At 50.2% G+C, this 23863-nt stretch overlaps 5 protein-coding genes across 5 annotated transcripts; 2 read left to right on the top strand and 3 right to left on the bottom strand.

Moving 5' to 3' along the window:
* Positions 1 to 717: 717 nt before the first annotated feature.
* G6M90_00g062070 (uncharacterized protein) lies at positions 718 to 2300 on the bottom strand (the record flags this gene model as incomplete). The annotated part of the gene is made up of 2 exons (XM_014687182.1): positions 718 to 1646; positions 1703 to 2300. 2 exons carry the CDS (start codon positions 2298 to 2300, stop codon positions 718 to 720), a joined length of 1527 nt encoding a protein of 508 aa, XP_014542668.1.
* Positions 2301 to 4962: 2662 nt separating this feature from the next.
* On the bottom strand, positions 4963 to 6381 carry G6M90_00g062060 (uncharacterized protein; the record flags this gene model as incomplete). The annotated part of the gene is made up of 1 exon (XM_014687183.1): positions 4963 to 6381. One exon carries the CDS (start codon positions 6379 to 6381, stop codon positions 4963 to 4965), a length of 1419 nt encoding a protein of 472 aa, XP_014542669.1.
* A 1539-nt stretch (positions 6382 to 7920) lies between these two features.
* Positions 7921 to 8166, top strand: G6M90_00g062050 (uncharacterized protein; the record flags this gene model as incomplete). The annotated part of the gene is made up of 1 exon (XM_066130736.1): positions 7921 to 8166. The coding sequence occupies one exon, from the start codon at positions 7921 to 7923 to the stop codon at positions 8164 to 8166; it is 246 nt and encodes an 81-aa protein (XP_065986720.1).
* A 2005-nt stretch (positions 8167 to 10171) lies between these two features.
* Positions 10172 to 10830, bottom strand: AIG2LD (AIG2-like protein D; the record flags this gene model as incomplete). The annotated part of the gene is made up of 3 exons (XM_014687184.2): positions 10172 to 10681; positions 10732 to 10739; positions 10800 to 10830. The coding sequence occupies 3 exons, from the start codon at positions 10828 to 10830 to the stop codon at positions 10172 to 10174; spliced, it is 549 nt and encodes a 182-aa protein (XP_014542670.2).
* Positions 10831 to 11740: 910 nt separating this feature from the next.
* TRA1 (Transcription-associated protein 1) lies at positions 11741 to 23545 on the top strand (the record flags this gene model as incomplete). The annotated part of the gene is made up of 5 exons (XM_066130735.1): positions 11741 to 11795; positions 11878 to 12035; positions 12092 to 12856; positions 12905 to 22804; positions 22859 to 23545. 5 exons carry the CDS (start codon positions 11741 to 11743, stop codon positions 23543 to 23545), a joined length of 11565 nt encoding a protein of 3854 aa, XP_065986678.1.
* Between the last annotated feature and the right edge of the window lie 318 nt (positions 23546 to 23863).

Genomic DNA, 23863 nt, shown 5'->3' with positions numbered 1-23863 from the left:
ATGTCTGGTACAAGTAACCGTGCCACGCCCCACTCCTTTTAGGTCAAGCAAAAGCTGCAACCACCAAAAGGTGCTGGTGAGAGCTTTGCTTCACCTACAAGAGTGGGGCGGGCAATTAGTAGTACTTTGCTTCGGAAACAACCTTTAAATGTTGTTTTCATTGGGGTGGAGGCCATGGCAAGGAGCTTCGAAACTCGGGGCTGGGGAAGCCAGCCAAGCGACGAAAGAAGTAGCGGTGCACGGGCATGTCCTGACTCGGTGCTGGCAAATTTCGGCCACGTGTGGCGTTAAGCTCATCTACAGTGGATCGTTGCAGGTTGATGCACGTGGCCAAGTACCATTTCTTGATTTTATGCCGGCAGAGAACAGTTATAAGGGGCAGGAAGACGCATGCCAAACAAGTCTGGGGTCACGGCGTAGCATCACGAAGCCCACCGCATCACGTCATGGTGTTTGCCCATGTAATCCGCGGCACAATGTCATCTTTCTGTGAAGCATAAGCTGCCCAAATTATGGCCACCTGCCACTTTCTTTCACCAGGGCATTCCTCTGACCTTTGATATAGAACATGATGGAGCGCGAGAGTAGCCCGACAGAGAGCAAATTCTCAGCCAAGACTAGAGTGTCTGCAGACGGAGACAACTTCTGTCCAAAAAGCGAGCATAAATTGGCCAAAAATTAGTTTTCGTCCTCGCATATCCTATCCACCAAAGCTCTCTACTTCGCCCCCCAAAACAAATACAACGCCGCAGACTGAATGATGCCGGGCCCTATCAAATACGGCCACCGGGCGGAAACAAAGGGCTGGCTGCTGAAGCTCGTCCCGGCTGCCGGGATCGAGTTTGGCCCAGAGCGCAGATAACTCGTCATGCTGAGAGCCATCATCTCGAACCGCTTCCCCACGTCCACATTGCCTGAAAGCGCGGCGCTGAGGCCCGAGTTCTTATTCACCCAGTTTCCTGATACCAACTCGCTGGCAATCGAATCCGACTCGAGGTAGACTGACAAGGCACTGAGGTCACTCAAAGATATGGCAAGGGCAGGAGTGCCCTGGACCTTGGACGTGTTTAACTGTACCCGGGCGGGCGATTTCATGCCATCATCATCCGTTATGTAATCCCAGGGGTTCTTCGGATTGGGCTCGACCTCTCGGGTTTGCTTAAGTGAGAATGCGCTGCCGTTCGCTCGGGCATTGGTGTACTCGTAAGCTGCGAGTGACAGAGAGCAATCCGTAATATTGACATCCCAAGCGTTGAAGTTGCCATCGCTAGTAGACCTATACAAGGCGAAACGTGCAATTTCAGGAAGTCTGGTCCGCAATTCGTCATCTGACTCCCATCTTGAGGAAAAATTCATGCAATAGGTAGTTGTAAGATCAGTTTCCGCGTATCGAGTCGAGATGCCCAAGCCGCTGGGCGTCGTCATGTTGCAGAGGGTAAGACTTGGATTATCGTAGTAGGCCTTGGCACATTGGGAAGTATCAAGTGTTGCTCGTGTGACATTCGTGCATTCAGTCTTGAAACCTAGGCTTATGTACCGCCCTTCCCACCTACATTCCCCCGAGCAGCTGAACACCTCTGGACTGCTAATGTTATACAGTCCCCGTAAGATGGCCACTTGTAGTCCGGGATCCTGTGGGATGCTGTCTAGCGCGAGTATGTTAGCTGGGAGCACGTCCTGTCTATTGCCGGGATGGGTTTACCTGGAACATTGTTCGCCAGTATAAGCCCACGATTATATTCGTGCGCATATCCGAAGACAGCGTTGCCCTTTGGGACTAATTGTTGCTCAATCTTGACCACTTGCTGGGTCAGTGGCGACAAAGCGAATCGAGCTATTGCAATCAAGGCACCGAGAGTAGCCAGGTTGGGCTTGACCGTGGCAAGAAACATGAAGGATCCCCAGGGCCCGCGACTTGCTTCGTCGAATTTTTGCAGGTTCTCGAGCTTATCGACTCCCTCCTTGAAGTGAAGCCACTTGATTTGGCCAATGAAATTGCCAACGCCGTGCATTAGAGCCGCTCCGTGGGCGGTTGTTAGAATCGATATGGCTGCGTTGAGAGAGACGATGCTGTTCCAAGCCGAGAGCGGCTTGTTGTCCATGTTCCAGAAGATGGTGATGATTGCGGCGAGGCACACCAGACTTCCAATGGTACTAAGCATCTCTAAAAGCCACTCGGAAGGAGAGAATATACCGCGGCGCTTGTATTCGACCGGGTTGGAACTCGGCGACTCGGATTCGTCTACGGCATGCGTAGGGTGGTGGCTGTAAGTCTTTGAATCGAGTTGAAACCCAGGCATTTTCAAGGTATTTTAAAGGCATGTGGGAGCAAATAGGAGTCAAGTTTTTGTAAGCTGGGGTCCGGCCTGAAGGTCACATCAGGCTTGGGAGCTTTTCCTCGAACTGGAGTATACATACATATATATATATATATATATATATGCGTCCAAACTCCAGTATTTTTGCATCATAGTGGCCTTCTTACGAGTTAAATCCAGCCATCTACCACATGTTTGCTATCCCAGCGTAGGGAAGCGTGGTGGCTGGGCCATCGAGACAGCCGCAGCTTGCGAGAATGAACGGTAGTCAAGAACCGGGGTTGAATACCAACGCAGATACTTGGGGGGACGCTATCAGCATATCTTGCAGCAATGCGTCCAGATTGAATAACAAAGGCCTGGAGGCGGATGCCACAGAGGGCGGAGGGCTCGCGCGCATGCGGTGCCTCATGGCTTCAGCCTTTCACAATTGCCCTTGTTATCAGGCCTTCGTTTCAAGAAACCCAAGACCCGTGGAATACGCCGCAGCCACTTTCCCAGGAGCAATGTTTGCACAGAGTCCACCCTCGAAAGAAACATGCGGCGCATAAACGGGAAGCGAATTGGTCCTTCCCGACTCTCGGTAGGGGTAATTGCAGTTCTACAATCGTCACCGGAACTTTGGCGTAGATGCGCCCCGTTTCGAAGCCGGTCAGCGGTGCCATATTTGTCGTTGAAAATAGAAGTGCCATCCGTAACACGGCCGGTTTCCCCCTTGATCCCGAACGGCCTGAGTGGCCCAGCAGTCGTAGTATATATGCTGATGTTTGTCGGGCTCGTAGGCCTGATCCCACGTCGGTGAATTCTACGCCCCATTTACCCCGTGTACTTGGGAAGAATACGTCCTTCTCTGCGGCACCATGTGCGACTTGGATGCGTCTCATAGGCTTAAAGCGATGGCTACCACGGGTGGCGTTGAAGGCCTGTCCCCCCCCTGGGGCTTCACGTCACTTGAGAACTGCGGCACGCCTAAAGAGTTCTCTTTACGAAAAGGCATTAGTTCAGACTTGATAACAATGAGGGATTGTCAACGCCAACACTGTTAATGGGGGCCCCGCTTGGCGTGGTCGAGGAAAAATGGTAAAACTAGTGGCGCCATCTGAAATATTCCCTTGAACTCTCCGATACGAGCGTCCGCTCCATTCGATGGATATACTCGGCAAGGCCGTTTCCTCCACTGATGAAAGTCATGGTTTTCAGCATGTATCAGTCCATGTATGAGAATATCTAGATCAGGACCCCGCAGTCTTGATAAAAAGGATGTAAATGCCAAGGCTCAGTAGAACCAAGGGCACATCTCCATGGTACCCGGGGCCATTTATTATGTGCACACCAGCATATCTGTCCCGCCAGTACAGAATTCCCGCGCCGTGTCAGGGAATCAGAGCCACTCGTAACACTGCAGGAAATTAGATACCCGGCTCCCCCGAAGCTGAGGCTCAACCCCAGCCCCAGCCGTGTTTGCTTCAAGCAAGCCACGCCCCCATTAAAGCATGGCATGTCGCACCCGGTTAAAGGGCAACAAGGCTGCGGCCATGACATTTTCCTCCCGGGTTCCAATAAGCACTTAGTAGATGCAGCGTTCAACCAAGGCATACGGATATTTGTGAATATTACCGGCTCATCCAGACAGACCATTCACACTGACGGGCCTTGTCTTTGGTATCTTTATGGCCCGGGATTTGTCAATCATATTGATTATTCGGATTCATACAAGGCCAAGCGACTAGATAGAAGAGAATAAAGACACGTAATCGAGGGGAGAGCCAGGTGCCATTTGGCAGTCCCTCAGAGTGTCAATGTGGCGACCGAGCACGAGGGTGTTCCAGATCTGAGAGCCAACTCGAATATAATACTCCATATAGCACTAACACTAAGTTATAAGTTGCCCAACTACGATTGTTAATGTTTCGAAGCCTGGCTCAAGCCTCGACGTCTGATCAACCAGGGTAATTAGTGGGTCAACTGCCCTGATTAGCATTCAACGGCCGAGTCAACCTAAATCGGGGAGCAGGGGCACCTATTATTGGTCGACAGCGATCGGGCTCGCGTGCGGACCTGGCCGGGACGCGGCAAGGTGCGGCCCCGTTGTTTACCGTCGGGCGCTTACTGGGGCAAATCACAACACATCAATTTCTGGCGAAGGAGGGATAGTACATCGCACGTCTCCAGGACAGGGGCCTACAGATGTAAACTATTTGCTAGGGAATATAGCGCAGATCGCATTGGCATGATGCCGTCTCTCATTCTCATCTTTTCGGCCCAAAATTCCTCAACAAATTAAGGTGACTACGGTAATCAACCCAGCACTCACGACGAAGCTCGCAAACTGTATAAGGGAACGTATTTGACGTTTTTCAATCCATTTCTAGAAGACGTCTCTGAGTGTTAACTGTTGAATTCACAAACTTCTAACCGCATACAATCTCTACTCCAACGGCGTTGCCTTGCCCGACTGCATATAAGAGAGCCAAAAGGCCCTTGCCACAAATCTACAAGCTTGAAAGAATGATATACATGAAATCGGTGGCAACCAGTCCTTCACACCTTGACTGGTTCCTGGTAGTCTTCATAAATCTCATAGCGATCGTTCCGTTTTGTCCTTGAGCACAAACTCTTCCAACCGTGCAGGGTCTTTCTGGGCTTATGCGAAGGAGCGCATGCGGCGGCGAAAACTGCGCTTGTTTCCCTGCACGGTATCCATTTTAAGTTCCGGTGACTGCCCAGGGGAGCACTTGGTTCCGGCTGCCACCCCCTGGGTAGCAGACCACTGGCCGCCGCCACAGCGCTGGAATGAGTTTCCGCCGATACAATTCCACATCCCTTCAGTACTGCAAGCGGTGCCAGTAGCGAAAGCCCCCGCGTCACCGCCAACAGTCCCGTTGGTCGCGGGAGGAGCGCCGCCGGCAGTGGTAGGAACAGGCACCTGGTTTGTCACATCAGGTTGGCTAGCCTGTGCCTGGGTTGTAACGGCAGGTTGGCTCGCCTGTGCCTGGCTTGTGACAGCAGGTTGACTGGCTTCTTCTTCGCATGTGACAGAAGATTGGCTCGCCTGTGCCTGGCTAGTGACAGCAGGTTGGCTCGTCTGTACCTGGCTAGTGATGGCAGGTTGGCTTGCCTGTGCCTGGCTTGTGACAGCAGGTTGACTGACTTCTTCGTCACATGTGTCATCAGATTGGCTAGCCTGTGGCTGGCTTGTCACAGAAGGTTGACCGGCTTGTTGTCCTTGGCTCTTGGTGATGAAAACTCCTCCAGGGATCGTCCCGTTGGGGTCGGCGGGAGGGGCAACGCCTGCAGAAGACGTAGGTTGAGGAGCAGAAGTAGGCTGAGGAGCACCCGTCGGCTGGGCACCACCAGTCGGCTGCGGACCACTGGCGGCAGCGCAGTTGCCCGTCGCCGCCGTCAAAGCAGCTGGGGTTTGCTGGCCGAATTGATCAAGATCCTTTCCGGGATTAGGGAACTTCAAATCTGTGTTTCCCAAGGTTCCACAGCCATTCCCGGTATTGGCGACGAACATATCAGGCAAGGTTCCCAAGGCATCCTTGGAACCGCCAGAGCCGGTAACGCTGATCGGAGCACAGTTCATGTACATCTCTCGGTTGCCAATTTTATTAAACCAAGTCCAAGCAAGGGTATATTTGCCGGCGGCGAGGTCCTTTGGGATGGTGTAAGAATATTCAAAGGGGGTTTCAAGGTTGGGGTTGAGCGGCAAGATGTTGGTCGATAAGTTTTTGGCAGGACATCCACCTTCAATGGACTTGATGACCTTCCAAACAGAGTTTTTACTCGGCTTCAGATCAGTCGTAATAGACACTTGACACGAACCACCACCATGGACAACACTACCAATGAACTTGAGCGTCTGTTCGCTGCCCTGAGCAAACTCATTACCTGAAGTCGGAGCGTCGTATCTGGCGTTCTTGCAAGGGAAATCAGTGCCATCGGGCAGGAGGGGATCCAGCGAATGCGCAGGGTCAGGAAATTCGAATGGAACAGGTGCTCTCAATTTAATGTGGGCGCTGGAAAAAGAGACTAGACCGGCTAGTACGATCTTCTTCAACATTTTGAATTAGGGGAAGGAGAACGATGGAAAATAAAACGCGCCAGACGAAAGACTCAAATGTTGCTATGCAAGAAATGAGAGTATTGTCCACAAGACAAGAGGAAAGAAAAACTTGAAAGTTGTCAAGAATCAGCGTATTCGAGCAAGGAGTGTGCTACCGAGGCCAGCATGGTCAGTATTTGGCATTAAGGATCTGAAGGTCAAATGTGCTGATTTGATTTCGGTCATGGCAAACCACAAGCTGGGGCTTGGACAACATGGGCAGCGTACCATTTTCTCCAAGACTGCGGTTTGCTGCCGGAGACAAGACGGGGTAGGACCGACTTACAATAACAAAAAAGTGCCAGTAAGCTGCAACACACCGGGTGGCCAAACTGGTAATCTCTACGATTTCTAATCCAGAGGAATCTGTAGAGCTCGTCGGTCGAAGCAAACAAGGTCTAGCCTTGGCGGTAAAAAAAAAATCGCTGGAAAAGGGAGTGTAGGTTGTCTCAACGACAAATCACCGTTGGAAGAAAGGACTGTAGGACTGGTGCCGGGATGCAGAGCAGATATACATGCTGAAGGTCGGGGAACACAGACCATATTATACACCAAGACGATTGTGCATTCCACGACGGGGTCTACCTCATTGTGCCGGTGCTTGTTCAACACCATGAATGAGCAAGCAAGCCAAGAAATGCGTCCCAGAGCGGACCATTGACGAAGAATCATTGGGCAGAGGCGAGGAGGGGGGGCAGTCACAAAGTCTCAGCATAGTAGCCATCCCATCTCACCATTGAACACGAGCCTCTCACGGGATCCCGATGGTGGTGTAGTAGAGACGATGGGTGGGACAGGGCGCCATGGCCAGCCAGTTCAGGCACAGAAGCTACCCCCGCGCGGTTTCGAAGCGCGGCAGATCTGCAAGGGGCCATACACAAAACAGAATTTTTGAAGAAAAGGTCGATGCTGTCGATGCCGATAGGCTGCAGTCCCAGAGCCTCAAACTGGCTCGTAGACGACCGGCACTAGTAACTAGTGTAGTTGCTCTTTGCGCCATGTGGATGGTCCATCTGATGAACCCCAGGCGCCCAGTCCAGTGAACGCCTCTTTAGCTTCTGAACACAATTGCCACCTCGTGAACGGTGCGCACAAAGACCGTGGCAAGACAAGCAGGACAAGTCTGTGCTCAGAGTCATGTCCACCTGTCGAGACGGCCATCTATGGTGTAAAGACTCTGGCAAAGTGAGTCTCGCTGGGAATTCGATTCGTTCCAGAATGTGTCGTAACGAGAAGCTCTTTTTTTTTGTTTCTATGTCCCTTTTTCAATCGTGGAAAGAACACCACAGGCCCTTGCCCGTCTCCGAAACAAAGGCTTCAATGTTGTGTGTTTCCGTTTCTTTGGGCACTCTGGATGGTATTGGCCCAGCGTCGCCCCTCTGAAGAGTCGAACAAAATTTCGTCGTGGTTTCCAGTCCCCGATCAGCCCGCCCTGAACAGTGAAGAAGAAGCCCCTGACAGCCATGCTTGTGTGGATACGTCCCCCAGCCAGTCATCATGACCAATGGCAAGGACGTCATGGCGCTGAGGATGACACACAGCCAGCAGTCTCTTTACCCATTTTGCCATTTCAACCATTCCAGGGCGAGCTGGGACAATGTGGCTGGCCAGGAGGTAGCCGCCGTGTCCACCGTGGCTCGGCTTCACATTGCCGTTGTGTGCATAGTTTCTGGTGGGAAACTCGCAAGAGCTAATGTCATTGTTCTCATGGTTCACACTGAGTACATGAACGGAGCATATTAGTAGCCGTCATCATCTATTGATAGGCACTTACAGGAGTACTACTTGGTGTTGGCCATGGGCATCACGGTTGTGGTTCTGTGAAGCGCCACTTTGAGGAATGGGGGGGTTGGGAGCTGCGAGGCCCAATTTTGCATGTTTCTGATCAGCTTGATCACAGCTGTTTGTTTCTTATAGCCAGAGAATGTAAGTTGACCTGAGCATTGTATTGTCCTCATATATGGAATAGCCAAGACATGGCGCAGAAGGTCATAATTCGTCTGTATTTCTGAATTGGCTCGTATTGCTGGCCGAACATTCCTCGGCTTGTGCCCCGTGTCCATCATCGCTGTAGAAAATCGACAGAACAATATCGCTGTAGTGGTAGAGGCTGCCAGTGTCTAGTTCGGAACTGCACTGACTCATGGGAGCTGTAATGCCGCGTGGCTGGTTCGGGAAAATTCATGCAGCTCCAGATGTCATCACTGTTCTTGCCTATCCTGTCCTCCTTTCCTCCTTACTGAAAGCCATGGAAGTGAGACAGCATCGTCAGATTCTCTTGCAGTCGTGACTCGTTGCAGGGGTCGACAACAGCCTGCACAAGCATGGTGAGCCATGTCGAGTTGTTTGACCCCCTGCATCTGCAAACCTGCGGGGCGCAAAGGGTTCTGTTGAGGATCAGCCCGTGCAACACACAGGGTGGGGAAACAGGAATATGTTTGTACATACAACGCACTATTGTGCATGTAACAAACAATGAGAAACAAAGAACATGAAACCAGGCAGGGTTTCAATCGGGGCATTCAGATCGATGGGCCCTTTGGGTAGTGTTCGGAGTACCAAGTAGGAGTACTAGTCCAAATTGTGATTTGTTCACGGTATGTAGCTTGGAAATGAAAAGAATACTACTAGTACTGGGCTCCGAGGGGGAAGAGAGGTAATACTGAAAGGTTTCAAGCCAAAGCCATCGTAACCAATCATCAATCCATCAATCCATCCTAAGCCGCCGCCAGCTTGGTCACACATTTGCCAGCTGTCGACACTTGCAACCAGCGGTTGGCTATGTTTGCGCGATTAACGAGCCTGTTCGCACAGGCAGGGGGGCAGCAGCGTTCACCCTCTCGATAGACGAACCAGACGCTGGAGTCGAGTCTTGGAGCATCCAGCGCACTCAGGATTTTCCTGTCCAGTCTCAACCTCTGGTGTCAACCAACTATCAACCGACCACGACAACGAGAGGCTCAATACAACCCGATCCACCGGCAGACGGGGCCATTGCGAATTTCAAACGCTTTTACGGAGTACTTATCCCCGTATGCAGGAGGCACGTAGATATCTCTCCAGAAATGTTTGGCGTTTGGATCATGTCACGGTGTTCGTCTGAGCTGTCAACCCTGCTCCACCATCCTCCGCACAATCAATCTACAATGGCCATTTTGCCAGGTTTGGGCCCCCAGCTCGCTATGGAGTACTCAGTATGGAGTACACTTGGCTGCCATCTCCAATTCGACCGGCGCGGCCAGCGACACCTTTTTGACAGAAGCGCTTCCCACTCGGCGAGGCCAAAAATTTTGTAGAATATAGGTTGCCAAATTCCGGATCTATTAGTGGCAGTATTTTACTCCGTGCAGTTATTGTAAATAAAGGAAAATTGCATTCGCCAAACGCTTTGCGAGAGGAGTTTATTTAATCGTATTATCCATTCTCTTGGTCTCTCGACAATGATAATGGCAATGGCAATGCTGACGAATAATGCAAAAAGATGGCATTGTGTTTACTCAACAAGTTTTGCAATGAAGTCATTGTGTGGCTGACACGTTGATTGATGTTCGGCTCTTCTTTGTCATCTACCACGTAGTATCTCAGGCTTAATCCTCGTTTGATCGTAAAACGTTCACAAATCGCATGTCGCTTTCATGCAGATCTTTTCTTCTTTCATCAAGATCGCGCGGTGCTGCCTTCCAGCGCAAGGTTTTGTCTTTCCAGAAACATAGCACAGCGTGTGTGAACCAGTCATTGATGTCGCCGCTTAAGCCACGCCGTTCACTGCAGCTTTGTCGTCATCTTCTTTGTCCAAATCGTTAGCAATATCATCTCCGCGATTGCAGACAAACGTACCAAAGGCCCAATCACCACGGGTCCAGAGCTTCATTTTTTCCCGGCGAAATTCTTCAAAATCCCATTCACCCCTCTCCAGCTCATCGGGTTTCAAAAAAACATATACCGACGCGCTCTTCTCTGGGCCTAGCACTTCCTCGCCTCCATCTTTCACAAGCACTTGTACCTTGACGATGCGTCGCTCATATTCTGAGCCTTCAAAGTAATCTAATTTTTCCATATTGGCATCCGTCAATCCTGTAACATATATCCCGCGTATTTTGTGTCCCGCTTCCGGAACAGCTGCTGGATAATCTGCATATTGTACTCTGTGACGGCAATAATCTTCAAGTATCGCGGGTGTAAAAGTGTGCAGGCCGCGGATTGCTGCAGATGGATTGTGGTCACCGTAGCACACGCTGAAGAAGATCTCTGGCGCCATCTTGACAAATGTTAGTTCGTTTTCATCGTCAGGAAGCCTTCATGCCTCACCAAAGTGCCTGCACCATGTGTTAGCCATCATCTGTGTCTCCTCCCGGTGGATAATGACTTGCTCATACCGTATACGAAGGCCGTACCTTCTCCACTCATTGCGGCCTGCGATGTGCTTTGTGTGACACGTTTGGCAATTCAGTAGTACAGGTTCGTCGCGGACTATTGTGTTGCAAGGTTTTTCCAGAAAATGAATATTGTACGTGAGTGCGTGTTGGTAACAGTAGCAACCACTTTTAGAATGGGAAAGGTAGCATTATGTAATCGAAGGTACAAGGCACGGACTTGTGCCTCCGAACCGGAGATGACGTACTCCATTGAGGCGAGATGACCAGTGTACTTGTCTCTGGTATTAAGTCCCGGCATATCTGTATCCTAGGAGTTGTTCAATAGTCAAAATATACTTTTGGTCTCAAGAATTTCTCGGCAACTTTCAATGCGAATCTGATCCAGCACTTGGAATCATTTTTGCAAGTCTAGGGTAGTGAAAACCCCTGGTGCCTGGAGCCAGATAAGATAAGATAAGATAAAGGCGCACTATGTTCACACTGCATCAGAGGGGCGTGTGCAGCATTAGCGTCGGATCAATATTGTTGCATGTCCTAGCGCGATTGGAATTGGCGGCCACGGCCCCCGGATTCCATGCTTGCTTTAATTTTCAACGCGAGTCTCTTCACATCCCTCGTCGATATTCAAGGCTGCAGGCAAGCAAAACTCGGCGCATCCCAACGACAAGCTTTTCGCATCCGAACCTGACGCAGCAGACAAACATCCCTTAACGCCGCAGAGGCTGAAGAGTTTTCTTTTCTTAATATTTTGTCTTATTAGAACACACTTTTTTCTTCTCCTCTCTCATCTATTTGAGCTCCAACTTTGCGATACAGACTGGCCGCAAGTTTGTGATCCACCATACTGCAACTTGCGCCTACCGACCGCGACGAAGCACCACGATTGGACCTGTTTCGCATGGAAGAAACAGCTGCGTCTCGTGGACGCCGATGATGCAGCCATGTCGGGAACCACTATCGATGACGTCGTAAAGCGACTAAGCACAGCAGATATAGGTATGGTGATGACATGCTTCTACCATGACCCACGCCGCCCATCGACCTGATCCCGCTTTGCTAACATCGTATGTGTGTAAAGATGCTAGACTTAAACTAGAGGCGGCGACAACATTACGTGACAGTCTGGATCACTACACCAGCGGACCGATATACACACCATTTCTCAAGCGATTGATGCCAATCTTCATCAACATCCTTCGCGGACCATGCATTTTTCAAAGCAACTCACCAGAGCAGGTTTGTCCTACCTGTCATGACGATCTATGGACAAAGAAACCTAACACGTCCTGTAGAAACTGCGCCACTGTATTCTGGAAGTTCTTCACCGGTTGCCCACTTCTTCTGCTCCAGTTGAACCATTCGAACCGTACGCCGAAGAGATCGTCGATTTATTAATGCAACTGGTTCGCACTGACAATGAGGAAAATGCCACTCTTTGCGTCAAAATCACGTCTGATATCATGCGCCACCAACACAAGGTGCTACAAGGCAAAGTGCAGCAGTTCTTGTCCTTGATACAAGAGCTCTTCGAGCAGATGGAAAAGGTGGTGAGGGAACAACTCGACAATGCGAGCTCGACGGCAACGTCACAACCTGGCGCGCCCTCAACACCAGGCGGCTCGCAGACCAATTTTCAATCCCCTCGACCCGGCTCGCCGGTAGCGTCAGTTTCAGATCTTGGCGCCGACCCTCAGCAGCAGAATCGGCCGTTGCTCAAGGGAATGCAATCTTTTAAAGTTCTTTCCGAATGTCCAATCATCGTCGTTTCGATATTTCAGATTTACCGCAACACGGTACAACAGAATGTGAAGGCGTTTGTGCCATTGATCAAACGAGTTCTACTTATCGAGGCCAGCGCTCAAAAGCAAGCTCACGCAGAGGCTGCAGCCAAGGGCCAAGTTCACACAGGTGTCAGCCAGGGCATCAAGGCAGAACAACGAGCAGCCTATGGCGATTTCATTACTGCACAAGTTAAGACCATGAGCTTTCTCGCGTATCTCTTGCGCCAATACTCGCAGCAACTAAACGATTTCCTGCCCACGTTGCCAGACGTCGTGGTACGCCTGTTGAAAGACTGCCCCCGGGAGAAGTCAGGTACAAGAAAGGAACTTCTAATTGCCATTCGACATATCATCAACTACAACTTTCGAAAAATCTTTTTGCCAAAGATTGATGAACTTCTTGATGAACGAACGCTTACTGGTGATGGCCTGACAGTCTACGAGACTATGAGACCACTTGCATACAGCATGCTGGCTGATCTTATTCACCATGTTCGAGATTCACTGAGTCCAGAGCAGATCCGCAAAACCGTCGAAGTGTACACCCGAAATCTTCAGGACAACTTCCCGGGCACTAGCTTTCAAACCATGAGCGCAAAGCTATTGCTCAACATGGCCGAGTGTATTGCCAAGCTGCCGAATAAAGTTGACGCAAGACACTACCTCATGATGATCTTGAATGCCATTGGTGATAAGTTTGCTGCTATGAACCGACAGTACCCAAATGCTGTGAAGTTGTCGAAACAATATCTGGCAGAGGCCGGTACTCAAGAGCCCTATCTTGCCGACAAGGAGACGCGACCCGACTGGGATGAGACTGACATATTTTCCGCCGTGCCTATCAAGATATCTAACCCTAGAGATCGAGGCGCAGATCCTGTGGTTGATAATAAGTTTCTTTTCCGGAACTTGATGAATGGTCTGAAGAATACATTCTACCAGCTAAGAACATGCAATATTGGCACCCCTATTGATCCTCAGAATGCGCCTTCGCACTGGACAGACGTTTCTTATGGCTTTACCGCAGAGGAGGTCAAAGTCATCATCAAGCTGTTCAGGGAGGGTGCATACGTCTTCCGGTATTATGAGATTGAAAAACCGGCCACCGAGTCACAATACGCGTCTCCGGTAGAGTACATGGCAAACTTCTACATGGTGTCGAGTACCAAGGAAGAAAAGGATCTGCTTGAAACGTTTGCCACAGTCTTTCACTGCATCGACCCCGCTACATTCCACGAAGTATTTCAGCAAGAGATCCCACGACTTTATGACATGATCTTTGAGCATACCGGATTATTACATATACCCCAGTTTTTCCTAGCCAGTGAAGCGACTTCGCCTAGTTTTTGTGGTATGCTCCTCCAATTTCTTATGGACAGAATCGATGAAGTGGGTTCAGCAGATGTCAAAAAGTCGTCGATTTTGTTGCGACTTTTCAAGCTGGCATTCATGGCTGTGACCCTATTTGCTCAGCAGAACGAGCAGGTCCTTTTGCCACACGTGGTCAACATTGTCACCAAGTCTATCGAGTTGTCGACAAAGGCAGAGGAGCCAATGAATTACTTTCTCCTATTGAGATCTCTCTTTCGTAGCATCGGCGGAGGCAAGTTTGAGCAATTGTACAAGCAGATTTTACCCTTACTGGAAATGCTCCTGGACGTTCTCAACAACTTGCTCATGGCTGCTCGCAAACCATCTGAGCGAGACTTGTACGTGGAACTGTGCTTGACTGTTCCCGCGCGTCTGAGCCACCTGTTGCCACATCTGAGCTTTCTGATGCGACCACTAGTTGTTGCTTTGAGGGCTGGCACTGACCTCGTTGGCCAGGGGCTTCGGACACTCGAGCTTTGTGTCGATAATTTAACTGCTGACTATCTTGACCCCATTATGGCGCCTGTCATTGATGAGCTCATGACTGCACTTTTCAATCACCTCCGTCCTCACCCCTACAGCCATTTTCATGCTCACACTACCATGAGAATCTTGGGCAAACTGGGCGGCAGAAACCGCAAGTTTATGACTGGGGCGGTTCCACTCACCTACAGAGGTTATGCCGACGATCCGTCAAGCTTTGACATGCGCCTCATTGGATCCAAGAAGGATCGAGCATTCCCGGCGGATCTCGGTATCGACAGTGCCATCCAGAAGCTAATGGAGGCCCCGAAAATGGGGAAAAATAGCCAAAATCTTCGCGTCTATGATGAATATTATAAGAAGCAGGCACTGCATTTGATCATGTCACAAGTCAAACTTCGAATCGGCTATGACCAACTGCCAGACGACCTTCCCCGAATTGTTCGTCTCCAGGCACAGGACTTCTTGGCCCGAAAAATGGAGATTCATTTTGCTCCATTCGAAGTAACGAACCGCGATAAATCTATCCCAAAGAAGGACGTGCAAGACGGGATAACAAAACAACTCCTCAAGGCAGTCATGTTTGCTCACTCTCTCCCTAGGTTCAAAGACGAGGCGGATGCATTTCTCATGGACCTCTGTCGTCATTTCGCTCTCATAGAAGTAGGCCGATCCTTGGTGGACCTGAAGAGAAACTTTAGTCCCTTTGATCCCAAGGCTGGAGAGGGTCCCCTTTGTATCGATACGAGGATCCTGTCAGATGCAATTGTTGAGTCTTTGGCTTCTGATCACCCGGATGTCCGAGAGGCTGCGAAGAAGGCTATTCGCGAGCTGTACAAGAGTACTGGCATCATCTTTGGATCTGAGAGCAATGTTGGTCGACTACCCCTATTTATTCACCTTTGCGGTACCTTTTGCCACAGCTGCTACGAGGAAGAGTGGTTTACAAAGACAGGTGGCAGCCTTGGCATCAATTTCCTCCTTACAGAGCTCGACTTTGGCGATGCCTGGGTGGCGTCGAAGCAAATGGAGTTTATTCGCGCCCTCTTGTATGTGATCAAAGACATGCCACAAGATCTTCCTGAAAAAACGAGGTGTCTCGCCGAGACAAGCTTGGAGGTGTTGTTGAAGCGCATTACCAAGAACATCAAGAAGGAAGATGCTCTTCCTGTTCAAGCCCAGCCGGGACAGCCCCCTGTGAAGCAGTCCAGACTAGCTCAGATTTGTATGCTGTTCAACAATGAGCTGTCCCACATGAACAAGTTTGTTCGTGAATCCGCCAAGAATTCGCTCGAACTAATTGCCAAAGCTGCTGAATGCCAAGTCTGGGAACTGTTGGAACCTTACAAGGAGCGTTTCCTGCAACCGATTTACTCGAAACCGCTGCGGGCACTGCCCTTTAGCATTCAGATTGGATACATTAACGCAATGACATACCACATGAGTCTAAAGAACGACTGGGTCAAGTTTGACGACAACCTCACTCGTCTGTTGATGGAGTCTCTTGCCTTGGCTGATGCTAATGATGACTCCTTGGCGAATAAGCCGGCCGAGTATCGCACCCACGACCACATTGTAAACCTGCGTGTATCATGCATTAGGTTGCTGAGCACGGCAATGACGTTTGAAGAGTTTGCAAACAACCCTATTAAAGGAAAGATTCTTTCCGTCTTCTTCAAATGCTTATACTCGGAGTCAAAGCCGACAATTGCTGCCGCTAATGACGCGTTAAGATCTGTATTGGCTGTTGACAGGCGTCTACCGAAAGATCTTTTACAAGGTGGGCTTCGACCAGTTCTAGCGAGTCTATCTGATCCAAAGCGCCTCACTGTCCATGGCCTTGATAACCTCTCTAGGCTGCTGAAGTTGCTCACTAGCTATTTTAAGGTCGAGATAGGAGCACGCCTACTGGACCAGATCGACTCAATTGTGGAACCTAATGCATGGCAGCAGATTTCTTTCACGTTTTTTGAGCAGCACCAACAAATGAAGGTCATTACGGCTATTCTCAACATCTTTCATCTTTTGCCAGCTCCCGCCGAAGCATTCAAGGAGCGTCTAATTGATTGCTTTCTTGGACTTGAGGAGAAGCTCCGTCGAACAATCCAAAGTCCGTTCCGTCAACCCATATATTTGTACCTCAACAGGTATCCTAAGGAGGTTTGGACCTTCTTGCTCGGAAAGCTAGATGAGCTCAAGTATGGAAGACTTCTGGCTCAGGTTCTTAGACACCCAGAGAGTGGCCCTTTGCGAGATGCAGCAGTAGATGGTCTCGGTGCCTTAATGACAAAGTGTAATGGGCTAGCGGGCCAAGGTGTGGAGAAGAAGTTTATTGGCATTGTTAATGCCGTTCATATCTTGGACTCTCTCAGCTACTTCGAGAACACTAACTCATGGATGGACAAGAAAGAAAATACGACGTGGATGAAGAGCATGGGCAAAGAGCTAGAGGGCCACATTCGCAACTATACTCTCCCTGCTACCCTCCGATTACCTGCATACCAAGCCGCAGAGCAGTTGATGAACGTCTTGGTCAAGTCCCTGGAGAGAACTCCCAAGGATCTTGATGTCTTGTTCAGCCTTGTCGAGTCGGTTACAAGCAACGAACTTCGGCCCACACACTGCTTGTTTGCTTTCATCTACGAGAAGATTCTCATGAGCGAATCAATAGAGTTTTGGAAATCCGCATTCCTGCGTTGCTTGGACACGTATTCAGGGAGGTCTGCTTCGAATAAGACAAAGCAATTTTTGCTTCACTACGTTGCTAATCCCATTGTCGCTATGGATGTTATGCGACATTGGAATCAGCCGGACCAGGCGAAAGGACAACGATTTATGGATCGATCGGTCATTGACGCCGTTAGCAGCAAAATCTGGAAAGTGCATCCTGACATGTCACCTGATGATCAATCACAACCTGGAATCGACCACACGCGCTTCGAGGTGTTGCAGCTGTCGGCAATGCTTGTAAAGTACTACCATACTGTGCTTCAAGAGGCCAGGAAGGATATTATCAAGTTTGGATGGACATTTATCCGCCTTGAAGATGTTATCAACAAACATGCAGCATATGTAGTCATCGGTTACTTCATTGCTCATTACGAAACGCCTCCAAAGATTGTCAGCCAGGTGTATCTGTCACTGCTCAAGACAAACCAAAACGAAGGGCGGGCTTTGGTCACACAGGCGTTGGAACTTATTGCCCCTGTTCTACCCAAGCGATGCGGAGGGGGTCCGAATGAACGAAACGCTGCCTGGGCTGTTGCGCCTCGTCGCATTCTCGCGGATGAGGGTCAAAATGTTCAGCAAATGACTAGTATTTTCCACTTCTTGGTCAGACACCCAGATCTGTTTTACGATGCCCGAGACAAGTATGCGATTTTACTCATTACCTCCCTCAGAAAGGTGGCTGCACCCCCTAACCCGTCCTATGAGAGTAAAAAGCTTGCGCTGAACATGATGTGGCTGATTTGGCGATGGGAGCAATGGCGTGTCGAAGGCAAGACTGGTTCACCATCTGTAGGCCGAGATCCGTCTGAATCGCCAACTTCTAAGAAACGGAAACTGGATAGCGACCTGCCAATGTCCTCGCCACCTACTGTTAGACAAAATGCACCGGGAGGAGAGCGAAATGGGTACCAGATTCCACAAATCTTTCGACAAAAGATGATTAAGTATCTCGTCGAGTTCATTGCACAGCTCAACGAACGATACCAGCTGCCTTCTGCCAAACCTCGGGAACATAGCACGCCCTCGTTGCCTCTACCCCCTCAAAGCACCGAACTATGCAAAAAGGCAATGACTTTATTATACAATTTGGTGCAGCCTCAATACTGGGGCGATCTGGAGCTTGACCTTTTCCCCAATGTCACTGATGTCATTCTTGGCAGCGAGAAGACCCAGGGTATTCTTAATGCCGACCCAACTGATAAGGAGAAATACGATGAGAAGTTCCTGACAAATATTATCAACACGCTGCAAGTTGTGCGCATTGTTCTAAATTTCAAGTCGGATGATTGGGTGCAGAAGAACCTTGCCGCAGTACAGAAAGTTCTGGAAAAATGCCTGAAATGCGAGAATCCAGAGATCCAGGACTGTCTGCATCTCGCAGATAGGGAATACGACGATGACCGTGACCTGAAGTCCATTATCAAGCGAGTTCTCGACGCGGTTCCAGAGGACACTCCTATGGAGGATGCGGATGCAGATGGCGAGACTGAGGTTCAAACGTCGGAGATCATTGCTTACCTGTCACAGGCGGCTACAGAGGCTATGAATGGGGGCTCATATGTTTCTGGTGTCAATTTGCTCTGGTCCATCGGAAATCGCAAGCCAGCCGTCATTGATCAGCATATTCCATCCTTGATGAAAGCTCTGCAAAGCAAGCATGCACGGGAGCATGTCCAACACTATAATAATGCAGCTGGCCAGGCCATCAACCAGGGGAATCGTGGCCAGGACGGAAACTCTTCATCTGGTGGGGAGATGTCTGCGTATGATTTGGAAATCCAGACCAAGCTTATGATCAAGGAAATTCAAACTGTAGCCTTGAGAATGGAAACCCTTGGTGACAGCAGGCGACCGTTTCTCAGCGTACTTGCGACACTCGTCGAAAAGTCGATGCATATCGACCTTTGCACGGAAATTTTGAACATGGTGGAGGGCTGGGTGTTCCGCTCTGAGGGCACATGGCCTACTCTTAAAGAGAAAACGGCTGTTCTCCATAAGATGCTCTCCTTTGAACATCGGAGTGACTCTACGATGCTCTCTAAGTTCTTGGACCTTGTCATTCGCATATATGAAGACCCTAAGGTTACCCGTACAGAGCTGACGGTGCGAATGGAGCATGCCTTCCTTATCGGCACTCGCGCGACTGATGTCGAAATGCGAAATCGTTTCATGTCCATCTTCGATAAGAGCTTGTCAAAGACCGCTAGCGTTCGCCTGTCCTATGTGTTGACGTCACAAAATTGGGACACTCTTGCGGACTCCTACTGGTTGGCTCAGGCCTCTCAGCTTCTGCTTGGTGCAGTCGAGTTGAACACTAATATACAACTTCATCAGGACGATTTCAGGATTATATTGGCATCACAGCTTGCTGCGGTGTATCCCAAAGACAAGGATGCCAGGGAACCAAACATGATGCCAGACGACAAGTTCGAAGCTTTCATGACCAGCCATCGGCGTTTCGTTTCCGAACTGGGCGATGTCAAGGTTCGAGATGTTATCGAACCACTGATGCAACTTCAACATGTCGATAACCAGCTCGCACACCAGCTCTGGGTCGCCATTTTCCCCATGTATTGGTCTGCAACAATGCGGGACGAACGTGCCGATTTAGAGCGTGGCATGGTGGCTCTCCTTACCAAAGACTACCATAGCCGACAAATTGACAAGCGCCCTAACGTCGTGCAGTCGCTGGTTGAAGGCGCCGCCAAGACATGGCCGAATTGCAAACTGCCACCTCACGTTTTGAAGTTTGAGGCCAAGACGTACGATGCCTGGTATACCGCGCTGGTGCAACTTGAGAATGCTGCCATCCGGCCAGAAGTCGAGTCTACTACTGTCAGAGAAAGTAACCTGGACGCCTTGGTCGACCTCTATGCCTCGTTGCAAGAAGAAGACTTGTTTTATGGGACGTGGCGTCGACGGTGCCAATTTGTCGAGACCAATGCCGGCCTTTCCTACGAGCAAAATGGTATGTGGGACAAGGCCCAGAAACTCTACGAAAATGCTCAAATCAAGGCTCGTACTGGCGTTATTCCATTCTCCCAGGCAGAGTACATGCTTTGGGAGGATCACTGGGTTCTTTGCGCGCAGAAGCTTCAGCAGTGGGAGATATTGCAAGACTTTGCCAAACACGAGAATTTTCAAGATTTATTGCTTGAGTGCGCCTGGCGAAACACAGAGATGTGGCAAGATGCTCAGCACCGTGAAGCCTTGGACAACGTTATCAAAGGTGTCATGGATGCTCCTACTCCCCGACGAGCCTTTTTTCAGGCCTTTATGTCTCTCCTCAAGTTTCATAATCAACAGGAGGGCGGCAATGACTTTGCAAGAGTTTGTGATGAGGCTATTCAATTGTCCATTCGCAAGTGGCATCAACTTCCAGAGCGATTAACAAATGCTCATATTCCGCTGCTACAAAATTTCCAGCAGCTGGTCGAGCTCCACGATGCTAGCGTCATTTGTCAATCCCTGGCAAACACAAACTCTTCAAACCTGGATGTCAAGTCTGGAGAACTTAAACTTCTTCTTGGCGCTTGGCGTGACCGGTTACCCAATGTTTGGGACGACATTACAGCATGGCAGGATCTGGTGACTTGGCGGCAACACATATTCGGTCTCATCAACCAGACCTACTTGCAACTGCTTCCTCAACAGGGTCAGCAGAACGCTGGTGGTGCGTCTTCGTTTGCATACCGAGGATATCACGAGACTGCCTGGATTATCAACCGATTTGCTCACGTTGCCCGCAAGCATAGCCTCCCCGAAGTGTGCATCAGTCAATTAAGCCGCATTTACACGTTGCCAAACATTGAAATCCAGGAAGCCTTCCTCAAACTCAGAGAACAAGCCAAATGTCATTACGAGAATCCCGAAGAGCTTTCAAGTGGACTAGACGTCATCAACAATACGAACCTGAACTACTTTAACCCTCAACAAAAGGCTGAATTCTACACGCTCAAGGGGATGTTCTTGGAAAAACTCAATCAAAAGGATGAAGCTGACCATGCGTACGGGACTGCGCTCTACTTTGACATTGGAGCACCAAAGGCTTGGGCGGAATGGGGCTACTTTAATGACAGGAAGTTCAAAGAAGATCCCACAGATTTGAATGCGGCTAGGCAAGCACTCACATCGTATCTTCAGGCGGCTGGCAGTTATAAGAACGCGAAATCACGCAAGCTCCTTGCTCGCATTCTCTGGCTCCTCAGCTTGGATGATTCAAAGGGCACCATTGCCATGGGCTTTGATGACTTCAAGGGTGAAACGCCTGTGTGGTATTGGATTACCTTTATTCCCCAGCTTTTAACCGGACTGGGTCATAAAGAAGCACCGCGAGTTTACCAGATTCTTCTCAGCATCGCCAAATCGTACCCTCAGGCCCTGTATTTTCAACTTCGGACCAACCGTGAGGACATGAATCTCATAAAGAAGAATCAGGAGGCCAAGGAGCGAGCCCGTCAACAGCGCGCCCAGTCAATTGCCTCCAATGGCAAGCCGAGCCTGTCGCCCTCGCAAGCCAAGTCTGAGCCACCCAAAACGTCGGACGGCGGCACACCACGGGCAGGCACCGCTACAGAGGGAGACGCTGCCAGCCAGGTGAAGACTGAAGGTGGTGACGCAGCAACCGCGCCCGCCAGCCTTCCGCCGACCCCAGCCAATGCGCCTACGCCTGCTCCAGCTGCCAGTGGACAGAAGCAAGAGCAGCAACCGCCTGCTCCAAACCCAAATCAGAAGAAGATGCCTTGGGAGCTCACAGAGGAGATCATGTCTGTCCTCAAGACAGCCTTCCCTCTACTTGCCCTATCAATGGAGACCATGGTGGATCAGATTCAAAAACACTTCAAGTGCCCACCAGACGAGGACGCGTACCGACTGATTGTGGCCCTACTTAACGACGCGTTAACCCAGGCCAGCCGCACGCCCGCTTCGTTTGCCAAGAGCGTGAAGCTACCGTCGGCGACTGAGACCAACATTACGAGGTTTGCTGAGACGATACTGCCCAGCCACATCAAAAAGTCCTTCGAAGCCGATTTTGTGGATGTAAAGCCAACCATGTACGAATACATTCACAAACTGCGTCGCTGGCGCACCAAGTTTGAAGAGAAGTTGGACCGACGTGTTTGTCATGCACACCTCGAGGCATACTCGCCGCACCTCAGCGAATTCAGATATCAGAAGTTTGACGAGGTGGAAGTTCCTGGCCAATACCTCCAACACAAGGATAAAAACCAAGACTTCATCCGTATAGAGAGGTTCCTTCCAAATGTGGATTTAGTCCGGTCCTACAGCACCTCATATCGCCGACTCAAGATGCGTGGCCACGACGGTAGCGTTCACTCATGGGCCGTACAACACCCGGCAGCGCGCCATTGCAGGCGTGAAGAGAGAATCTTGCAGCTATTCAGACATCTCAACCAGACACTAGGTCGGAAGAAGGAGAGCCGCCGTCGGGATTTGCAGTTTACTCTCCCGCTCATGGTTCCTCTTGCCCCGCATATAAGAATCGTTCAAGAGGACACCTCTTATGTCACGTTGCAGGCAGTCTACGAGGATCACTGTCGACGAATGGGCTTTTCTAAGGACGAGCCCGTTTTGTTTACACTTGAAAAGTTGCGCGGTGTGCTCGAAAGCAAGAGCCAGGTATGCATTGATGGAGCTCAGCTGGGAATTGACGTAGGAGCTAACATATTACAGCAGGGCAAGCCTGAGCTCACGCCACCAGCAAGACTGGAAGTCTTCAACGCTGTCCAAGAGAAGTGGGTGCCGTCTTCAGTTGCGCTAGACTATTTCCAGCAGATATTCCCGCAGTTCGCAGAGTTTTGGCTCTTCCGAAGGCAGTTCTCCTATCAGCTTGCGGCCTTGACGTTTATGACGTACATTTTGTACATGCACAACCGATATCCCGCGAAGCTCAACATTGCACGGGGCTCGGGCAAAATTTGGGGATCGGAGCTGATGTCGTTTATGAGCGCATCAAAGCCATTCTTCCACAACCCAGAGCCGGTCCCCTTCCGCCTGACACCCAACCTACAGGTGCTGATGGGCCCGCTCGCTACTGAGGGCATCTATGCCTGCTCCCTGATGGCGATTGCTCGCTGCCTCACGGAGCCGGAGCACGAATTGGAGCACGCGCTCACGCTATTTGTACGAGACGAGATGATATTCTGGCTCACTAGCAGCCACAGAAACGGAATCAGCGAGAGCCAGCTGCGTGAGTCTGTGCAGGTCAACAGCGACTCGATTGTCAAGCGCGCGGCGAGCCTGGCGCACAACCCGTCCGGCAACTTGCCTGCGAACCAGACGGTGATTGATGCGATTGCCAAAGCTGTGAACCCTATGAATCTGGCACAGTGCGATGCGCTGTGGATGCCATATCTGTAGGGGTAGGCGGGTTTATTATAAAAATAATGAAGGGGATAATGTGATGTGGCACAGGTTAAGGGGAAGCAAAGGTGGTGAAATCCTTGAGCAAGGCGTTTGGGTGTAATGATTTGATTTTGCTTTGAGGGAGAGGACAGCGGCCTCTATGTATTTCAAGTGCGAGGAGCGAGGGTTGGAGGACGAAGTTGATGCAACATGCTTGTGTGTGCTTTGAGGTTGCTAACTACGTGGTGTGGTTCGGTTGACAGCTCGTGCGCGAAGGAAGCAATACAAAAAATAGAATTATTATCAATGATGCAGACGCAGACTTGGTGTATA

The sequence above is a fragment of the Metarhizium brunneum genome, chromosome 3 (genome assembly GCF_013426205.1).
Source record: "Metarhizium brunneum chromosome 3, complete sequence".
Taxonomy (NCBI): Eukaryota; Fungi; Ascomycota; class Sordariomycetes; order Hypocreales; family Clavicipitaceae; genus Metarhizium; species Metarhizium brunneum.
The sequence above is the reverse complement of the archived record's forward strand: the minus strand, read 5'-3'. Positions and strand labels throughout refer to the sequence as shown.